This window comes from Monodon monoceros, unplaced genomic scaffold (genome assembly GCF_005190385.1).
Source record: "Monodon monoceros isolate NGI ecotype Baffin Bay Population unplaced genomic scaffold, NGI_Narwhal_1 Super_Scaffold_6, whole genome shotgun sequence".
In the NCBI taxonomy this organism is placed as follows: domain Eukaryota; kingdom Metazoa; phylum Chordata; class Mammalia; order Artiodactyla; family Monodontidae; genus Monodon; species Monodon monoceros.
Genome location: NW_021703783.1, coordinates 40436259 through 40445142, shown reverse-complemented (window position 1 = coordinate 40445142; position 8884 = coordinate 40436259). Strand labels below are relative to the sequence as shown.

Sequence of the window (8884 nt, the reverse complement as noted above, 5' to 3'; positions counted from 1 at the left end):
GCAACCTACGCCCCCCCACGCCCGGCTGTCTAACAGGGGGCCGAAGGAGAGAGCGGGGGGGGGGGGGGGGGGGGGGGGGGGGGGGGAGTGGATTATGAGTAAGGCTCTCCACTCTGGAGTTCAAGGTGAGTCAAACACAAGGAAAATGGCAGAAAGTGTGGCCTCCTGCAGCTTCGGGCACTCTGCACCCCCTTCTGGCACTAGGGTCCAGGAGGCCTCAGATGCCCACTCCCTGACCTTCATCCCTCCTTTCTTTTCCCCTTCCACCATCATTTTGACAACATCTGCAGAGTTGAGCTTGGGACTGAGCCAGGGCGATGTTCCAGCTCTCATCCTTGACCTCTCCTCAAGAGTTTTTTCCTGGCACCCTTTCCCTGCCTGGACTTGTCCCCACTCTCTCTGCTCCCTGCTCCTCCCAGGCAGTCTTTTCTAATTGATGCGGAATCCTGTAGACATTTATAAATAGCCTTCCTTCCTCCCTGCCCTTCCCCCAGTGCCCTCAGGCCACACATTTAAGAATTTTTTTCTTTCTTGACTTAAGCTGTTCAGTGTAGCTCTTCTGTCAAACCCGCACCCCAGCTGGGGACAGCTGGCAGGGTAGGCACACTGCTCCCTGCGCACTTGCTTCTCTGGGGCAGCCGTGGGCATGAGCCTCTTGAGGGACGCAGGCTTCTCTTCTAGTCTTGCCAACTACCTCATCTTTCAAATGAGGGTGACTTACCCAGTTTCTGCCAGCCCCTCGGCCCCCCATCCACTCTTGCCTCCTGACCTTCTTGCCTCATCCTTTTTGTCCCTCTGACCATCCACTGTATTTCCAATCCAGCAGTCAGAGTTGTGTCAGCCTGGAGGAGCCTGGGAGAGGTCATTAGGCTGTGCCTGTGCCTCCTATTTCTAAAGATGTCCAGCACAGCTGCTTCTCCTCTCTGCCCTTCCTGTTTTTATGTCCCCCTCTGTGGGGAGCCCTTCCCTGAGACCTCTGCTGTTGTTGCAGCCTGTTTCTCCTGCCCCAGGTGATGTTCCCAGGAGGATACCCCATAGAACCATAAAGGTCTGGAGGAGGCTTTGAAGCCATCCTGTCCAGGTTTCTCAGTGCAGAGACTGTGGGCATCTTAGGTGAGACAGTTCCTTGATGTGCAAGCCATTTAGCATCCCTGGTTCCCAGACCCAGGATGCTGGTAGCTCCGACCCCACCCCCACCCCCTGCGCCCCAGTTGTCGTGACTGCCCAACATTCCCATATATCCTCTTGTACTGCTGAGAAAGCAGTCCCAGAGAAAAGTGAAGAGACTTGATCAAATGTCAAACAGCGAATTAGCAGCAGAACTAAGCCCAGATATTCATTCCTTGACCCCTACCCCAGCTTTTTCCACTTTCTGATATATGCTGCTGCCTTCTGCCCAGGCCCACTCTTCTGTAGCCAGTCTCTCCTACTCGCTTCTCATAAGATGAATCCAGAGTTCCTGGGCTTAAATTCCCATGTCCCTGGGGATTTCTCCCGTCTAGTGGCTTTAGCCAGGGGCCTCCTAGGTGAGTTTACTTGGCTACCTTGGAATTCTTTTACTCCTATAGCCCTTTCTCCCAGTTTTGTAGTCTCAATTATCCTCTCTTCTCCCTTCTCACTGGTTCTTCCCATACAGAGGAGTGAATTCAACTCCTGACCCTTTTTTTTCCTCCAGCAATTCATTATGAAAAGTTTCAAACATACAGGAAAGTTGAAAAAATAGCACAGTGAACACCCACTGTATCCCCACTACCTAGATTCGAGAGTTGTTAATATTTAGTTGTGTTTGTTTGATCTGAGGATCTATATATAGACAGACTGGCTCTTTCCAGAGGGAAGTCGTTCCCTGCTTCCTGTGGCCTCACTTTCCCCTCCTAAAGAGCGCCCCCTTCCCTGAGCTCCCGGATGCTGAAGAATTGCTGTTGCATTTGCTCAGGCATGGGGTGCTACCCCTTATTCTTGTCCCCAGGCCTTGCACAGTGAGGTAATGTGTCAAGGGCGGGGGGCAGTAGGTAGGGCTGGGGGATTAGACTCATTCTGTCTTTGTTTCTCATTTCTGTTCATAGCTCCTCTAACAACTCCTTAGTGACGGGGCAACAGCTTTGGTACACAAAGTGGGGTGAATGAGGCCCCACCCTCTCAGGGGTCCTCCCCGGGCCCAACCCAGGAGGAGACCGTGTTGGGGCCTGAGCTGGCCGGTGGGGAGCATGTTCTTGGTTCGTGTTTCAGTTGCTTCTAGGCCCTCCGGGCACTGAGTCCTCCCTTGCTGCTGTCAAGAGGGATTAGGGTCTCTGCTAGCAAGAGGAGGAGGGCGGGTCGCAGCAGGAGGGGAGGCTGAGAAGGGCTACTGGTATGAGGGAGGGGGCGGGGTGCAGGAGGCTCTCTGCACTCTGGCCTGCAGCCTCCGCTCTGTGGAGTTGACCTGTTTGGCCTCTCAAGGCTTCCGTTGTGTGTGGAGGGAGGTGGGGTGGGGAGGGGGTCTTGGGAGCCTTAAGGAAAGAGTTCCCCACCCCCACCAAAGATGTAAAGGAGCATGCGTGTTGATTGGGGGTATTGTTTGAGGAGAAATACTGGGAGGAAGACAGTTGGCCCCTTGGGATGGAGTCATCTGAGGAGTGTCCTGGGAGCCCAAGGGAGCATTCTAGTTGGGGCTAAGGGCTGAGGTGAGAGAACCTTTCCTTCTCTGTGACTGGCAGTTCCAGTCTGTTGTAGCTTGGGGGCGACTGTTAATGTTTAGGGAGCATGGGAACTTTGGGATATTCCAGTATCACGCCCATTTCCTGAGTCAGGGAAAGGCTGATGTGTGCATTTATCACCTACCGGGGGTCAGGCTCCAGGCTAAGCCCTTGACACTCACTTCACTTCATCATACCCATATTTGGAGATGTGGGTAGTGGTACCCCTATTTTACTGATGAAGTATCTGAGGCTTAAAGAAGTGAGAGTCACTTGCTTGAGTTTAGTGACTAGTAAGTAATAGGAGCTAGGATTTGAACCCAGGTCTGTTTGATTCTCTTTCAAACTAAGTAGTTTGAAAATTTCCTGGTGGTCCAGTGGTTAGGACTCCATGCTTCCACTGCAAGGGGCACGGGTTCGATCCCCGGTCGGGAACTCAGATCCCGCAAGCCCTGTGGCATAGCCAAAAAAATGTAGAAACTAAGAGGCACCTGAGGCACAGACTGAGGGACCAGCATCAAGATTCTAGCAACTCAGACTCTAGGTGCTAAACCTCTCATCTTCTCTAGGTTTCTACCAGCCCTAGTCTAAGGAGGGGAGGAGTGCACTCAAGCAAGGATCTATCAGGGAGGCCAGACTCTCCCCTACCTGCTCCTCTGAGTGCTCTGAGAAGGCTCCCAGGGCTTGGGAGGGCTTTGCTCAGGGGCAGGAGAGTGGATGCGAGAGGAACAGATGAATCCAGGGGCTTACACCCAAAGGGGTGGGTGGTTCCTCTCTTGAAGAGGTGGCTTGTGCATGGCCCTAGTCTTCCAGGCATTCAGCAGCCTGTCTGAGCTGCTCTGCGGGCTGGGGAGTGGGCTTTAGAGTCCCACGTTAGTGTGTTTCATCCTCCTGGCCTTTTAGCTTAAGGAACCATCCCCACCCTATCCACAGACAAACCGGCAGCCTGCCCTCCTCTGGGCTGAGGCAGAGGGAATGGTTGGGCGGGTTTTTCCCAAGGATCAGGATCTGGGTCTGCTCTCTTGGCTCTGGAAGTGGAGAACACTGTGTTTCCTATGCCGAGGCCAGTTGGATGGAGTGGGTCAAGGGCAGCTGTGGGATCCCCCACCCAGTTCTGCAATGCAGGGTGGAGAGGTTGGGCTGGGGGCTGCTCGGATCGGGTGGAGTGTATGTTAGTTAATGTGCATCATACCACATCCCTCCGGGTCCTGTGGGGAGAGATGCAGAGGAGGAACCCAGGCCACGCTGAGAACATACAGAGGACCAGAAATAGAATTTAAACAGTGTGGGCCTTCATAATACCCAGTAAATCAGAAGACCACCTGCAGGGGACCCCTTTCTGATGGAAGAAAGCAGTGTGAGATAATGGAGACTTGGGCTAGGAGTTTGAATATCACAGAGCCAATATAGCCCGAAACATGTATGGTCCTGGCTGCAGGAAGGAGAGAAGAAAGTTTAGGTGGCCTCCTGTACACCTCTGGCCTTTCTCCTGGTGCCCCCTGTCCCCCGCCTCCAGTTCCCTGGGGAGGAGGGGAGAATGGGCTTGAGGCGACAGGGCTTCGGGGATCCAGGGCTGAGGGGGGGCCGAGTCCCTCTCTTGCCTCCCTGAAGGGGCTTCTGAGGGTGCAGCGCCTGCCTCTGCTGAAGACACGTGGAGGCTTCGGCACGGGTGCAGGCGAGGGTGATGCCTTTCCTGTTGAGGCAGGAGTTCTTTGTGGGGTGAGAGGCCAGCGTCCCAAGGCTTGCCAGGGATAAGTGGAGGAGATCCTCAGGGAGTGAATTTTCTTCAGGGCCGGAGGGGTGGGAGGGTAGAAGAAAGTCTTGAGGGGGAGTTTGCTTAATTAAAAAGGGATTAAGGAATCCCAGGTGATGCTGAGGGTGGGGGAAAGAGGGGATGGGGTTGAGTCACAGCCCTACTATCACCATGACAACTGATAAATAAATCCTCCCAGATCGGGGGTTGCCGCCCCATCATGCCCGGGCAGGATCACTGTGGGGCCGAAGAGCCCCAAGAGCCCATCAGTCAACTCCCCTCCACACCCCTGCTCCAGCTTGAAAGAGCCGTGAGGGGCTGGGGGCAGGAACGCCTGCCTTTCTAGCTTCTCTCTGCCTGCTCCCCTCCCTCGCATTAAATGAAGGAGAAGAGCTGGTCGTCCTCGGTTCCCTGGCTCCCCTCGACCCCGCTGCAAACAGCTCTGTTCAAAGCCAAGTAAAACAAAGACCTTGAGAAATTATATCAGTCCCATCCCAGGCAGAACTGGCTTCTGAGCTCATCTCCCCTCCCCCGGACGTCTGGAGTTGGCCCCTAACCTCTGCATCCTCCCTGTCCGCCCGAGGCACCCTGAGAAAGCCATCAGGCTTCCTCTCAGCCTAGCCTTTGCTTCTCCTCTTCTCTGTGTTCAGAGCCCCTGGGTGGCCCTTTCCTGGCAGGGTGATTGAGGGAAGTGATGGCAGAGTGTACAGACCCCTGTGTGGTCCTGGCGCTCGGCCATCTGGATCGCTGTGCTGCTCTCGGCGGGTCCCCACAGCAAGGAGAGGGTTTTTGGCTCGGTAGGCAGGTGGGCGCAGCCTTTAGCAGGGGCTCAGCCCTCTTGCTCGTGCTGCCACCTCCATGCCCCTGCCCCCATCCCTGTTCTCCCATGCCTGCCTGGAACCCTGAGGCCCACTTTGTGCCTCCAGGATCCCTTCCCTTTCGGCCAGGGCTTTCTGTGAGACCCAGGAAAACTGGTCCCCAGATGGCCCTGGAACCAGGTTTCCAGGGGTGGGGTGCTAGCCTGCCCCCCACCCCTGGTTCTTCCCCCACAGCTACTGGAGTACTTGGGCAAGGGCAAGAGCATCGTGGACGTGGGGCTGGCCCAGGCCCGGCACCCGCTGAGCACCCGTAGCCACTACTTCGAAGTGGAGATCGTGGACCCTGGAGAGAAATGCTACATCGCCTTGGGGCTGGCCCGGAAGGTGGGCGCCAGTGCTGGCTTTTGGTCTGTGGAGCTGCTCAGCTCTGGGGCTGTTGGGCCGGGGCCCGGAGCTCTTGGGGAGATCAAGGGGCTGGGCTGCAGAGGGAGGTCTAACCCGAGACAGAACAGGCCGTATGTGTCTGCCGTGTGAGGGCACAGACCCCAAGTCACCTCGGAGCTGAGAGAGGGTCGTGAGCGCACCACACGCACCAAGGCCTTCCCACCTTCCCCTGCAACCTCCAGTGCCTGAAGGGGTGAGGTTGCCGGGGTGGGAGCAGCCATCTGGGTCGTAGCTTGTTTCAGAAGATCGAGGGTTCGTAAGCCACTCTCCCATCCTCTTTTCTGTGTGTGGTACCACAGCTTTCCTTTTCTCGTCTTGGTGTAGGATTATCCCAAGAACAGGCACCCTGGCTGGAGCAGAGGGTCTGTGGCTTATCATGCAGGTGCGTGAGGGGCTGCCCTGGGGAAGCTGGGGTGGGGTGGGGTATAGGGGCACAGGGACATCCATTTCCCTGACCCCACACTAGGGGCCTCGCCTTCAGCATCTGGCCCGAGAGACTCTCCCCTGCCGCTCTCTGCTCTCCGTATCCGAAGCTGCTAGCGCTTTGTCTTCATCTGTGTTTTTCCTCCCAGCCCAAAAAGCCAGGGGAGCCGAACAGGGGTGGGGGATCTGGGCCCAAACTGGACATTCCAGGCCTCTGAGTTGGCTCCCTCTGCACCCTTCCTGCAGATTCTGCATTTTCTTTTTTTTTTTTGATCGGCTTGATTTCCTTTAGGGCTTCCTTTAGAAAGGAGGGGCTGTTAGTTCCTGGTCCCGCCTCTCCTCCCCTCCCGAGGGCCCCCCCGCTCTCTGACCAGCTCCCAAGGGAGTTTCTCCCTTAGCCCCTTGAGGGGACAGATGTGTGTCTCTCTTTAATCTGGTGCCCTCATTCTCTCTCCTCCCTTCCTCAGGGCCTTCGAGGGAGGGAGGGACACTTCAGCTTTAAGCAGGGGCCGCTCTAGGGGCTGTAGGGTGTCCTCAGGTGTGTGTCCTCTCCCCTCCCTCCGACAGATGACGGGAAGATCTTCCATGGCAGTGGTGTGGGGGACCCCTTTGGGCCACGCTGTTACAAAGGGGACATCATGGGCTGTGGAATCATGTTCCCCCGGGACTACATCTTGGACAGTGAGGGTGAGTGGGGTGACCATGGCCAACCAGGCTGGTCGGGCAGAGGGTGGGGGCAGTACCACAGGAGCTCAGGTTTCCTGGCCCCCAGGTGACAGTGATGACAGCTGTGACACAGTGATCCTGTCCCCGACCGCCCGAGCTGTCCGGAATGTCCGGAACGTCATGTACCTGCACCAGGAAGGGGAAGAGGAAGAGGAGGAAGAGGAAGAGGAAGATGATGGGGAAGAGATAGAACAGGAGCACGAGGGCAAGAAGGTGGTGGTGAGTGGGGTGGGTCTGGGGTTGGACTAGGTGTCTTGGGCCTCCGTGAGGTCTGGTGTTAGTGCAAAAAGCGGAGCCCAGGGAGGGGAGAGGGGAAGCCCTGGCTGCTGTGGGCGTGGGGCTGCTGAGTGGGGAGACTGGCTGGGAGGCTGGTGTCCGGCCTCGGGACGCCCTCTCGTGGTCACCTCCTGCATCGCCCTCTGTCTCTCGCCAACGGTGGTTCGAGCTGGGAGTGACGCGGCTAGCTCCAGCATCCTCAGAGGAGAGGCTAGAGCCTGCCTATCCCACTTTTCTCTTCCACCCCCAGGTTTTCTTCACTCGGAATGGCAAGATCATTGGGAAGAAGGATGCTGTCGTACCTTCTGGGGGCTTCTTCCCCACAATTGGGATGCTGAGCTGTGGGGAGAAAGTCAAAGTGGATCTGCACCCCTTGAGTGGCTAGGCCTTCTCCCCTGGACCTGCCCCTTCTCCCTCTCCTCGCCCTTTGCAGAGCCAGGTACCCCGTTCCTGACGCCCTGAGGATTTGCTTACCCAGCAGGCCCCAGGGGGTGTGTTGTCCCTCTGCCCTACCGGATCAGGCCCCTGCCAGGCTCCTCTGTGCCCATGTTTCTGACCTGGTGCTGCCCCTGTTGTTAGTCCCTGGGAGAGAGTTCCTGGCTGGACAGGAGCCAGCCCAAAGGATGGTGTTGCTTCATGGGTGGGGCCCACTGGCTTTGGCCGTGGGCTCCCGCGTGCCCCTCCCACCCTGGCCCATGTGAGGGGAGAGGAGTGAGCGCCCGTCTCAGCTGCTGTTGGGCGTGAGGCTTGGCAAGGGTGGAGCAGGACACCCCGTCCTCTGTTTACCACAGGGTTCCTCTTCTCATCTTCTTTCCTGTTTCCTGTCCTCGTCGTCGTGTGAAGCACTTGCCGCTGTCATCCCCCCGGGCTGGGCTGGGGGGTCGCTCTCTTGGGCCCTCTGTCTCCTTCCACTGACTGGTGTCCCGAGAAGACTACTCGAGGGTCTCCGTTCTTTCCCCTGCGAGCCAGCTTCCTCCCTCACTGCCTGCTCAGGCACCACAGTCCCCCTGAGAATCCGAGTCTCTGGCTTCCCCCAGCTGTACACACGTAGATGGTGTCCATGACGTGTTTGATGGGGTGAGAGAGGGGCTGTCAAATCGGGGGACTGGGGCCTTTGCTCCTGTCTCCCCCTTGCCCTCCTTGGCTCACCTCTGGCACCCGTCTCTCGTTCCGTTCCTGGGGAGGCAGGCGGAGACTCCAGAGCCTGTCTGTCCCACGTGGTGAGGGCGGGACCCCAGAGCCCTAGCGAGAGCCCGAGGGCACGGGGCCCACGCTCCCCTGCCCTGCCTTGCCCCCGCCCCTGCTTGCTGCCTGTGCCAGTTGCCTGTTTGTTTCGCTTCAGTGTTTGATTCTAGCGCTTAACGTGTCCTCCGCACCAAGCCCTCCGGTCTCCTAGCTGCTTGACCCCTGTCCCCTCCTCAGTGACTTCTGGGAGGGAGAGGCCTTGGTTTGGGCAGAGTGGGCAGGGCTTTGAGAAAAGGGGTGAGGTGTTGTGCTGCTGGGGCCTCCCCTTCGGCCCTCCCTTCTGGCCCTGCACTATGATGTATGAAATGTATGTACAGACCAGAGATGTTTATACAGCCAATAAAGATGGAGTTTCCATATTTATCAGTACGGCCGGGACAGGGGAATCCTTTCCAGTACAGGGGACCAGGCAGGGACAGGGCTGGAGGAGGGGGTGGCCGAGGGCACTTGCTCACCAGGCATGTGTGGACCAGTATGGGGCCAGGGAGGGGGATCGTGTGTGTCCCATGCCCCTGGGAGACCTG

The 8884-nt window shown here is 57.4% G+C and overlaps 1 protein-coding gene across 1 annotated transcript in view; it reads left to right on the top strand.

Moving 5' to 3' along the window:
• SPRYD3 (SPRY domain containing 3) overlaps window positions 1-8729 on the top strand; it is a 15054-nt gene extending 6325 nt beyond the window's left edge. Inside the window, exons 7-11 of the mRNA XM_029204627.1 lie at window positions 5481-5630; window positions 6015-6072; window positions 6681-6800; window positions 6886-7058; window positions 7366-8729. Coding sequence (XP_029060460.1) covers window positions 5481-5630; window positions 6015-6072; window positions 6681-6800; window positions 6886-7058; window positions 7366-7500 — 636 coding nt within the window. The 3' untranslated portion in view covers window positions 7501-8729. The remainder of the gene's footprint in view (window positions 1-5480; window positions 5631-6014; window positions 6073-6680; window positions 6801-6885; window positions 7059-7365) is intronic.
• The last annotated feature ends 155 nt before the right edge of the window (window positions 8730-8884 follow it).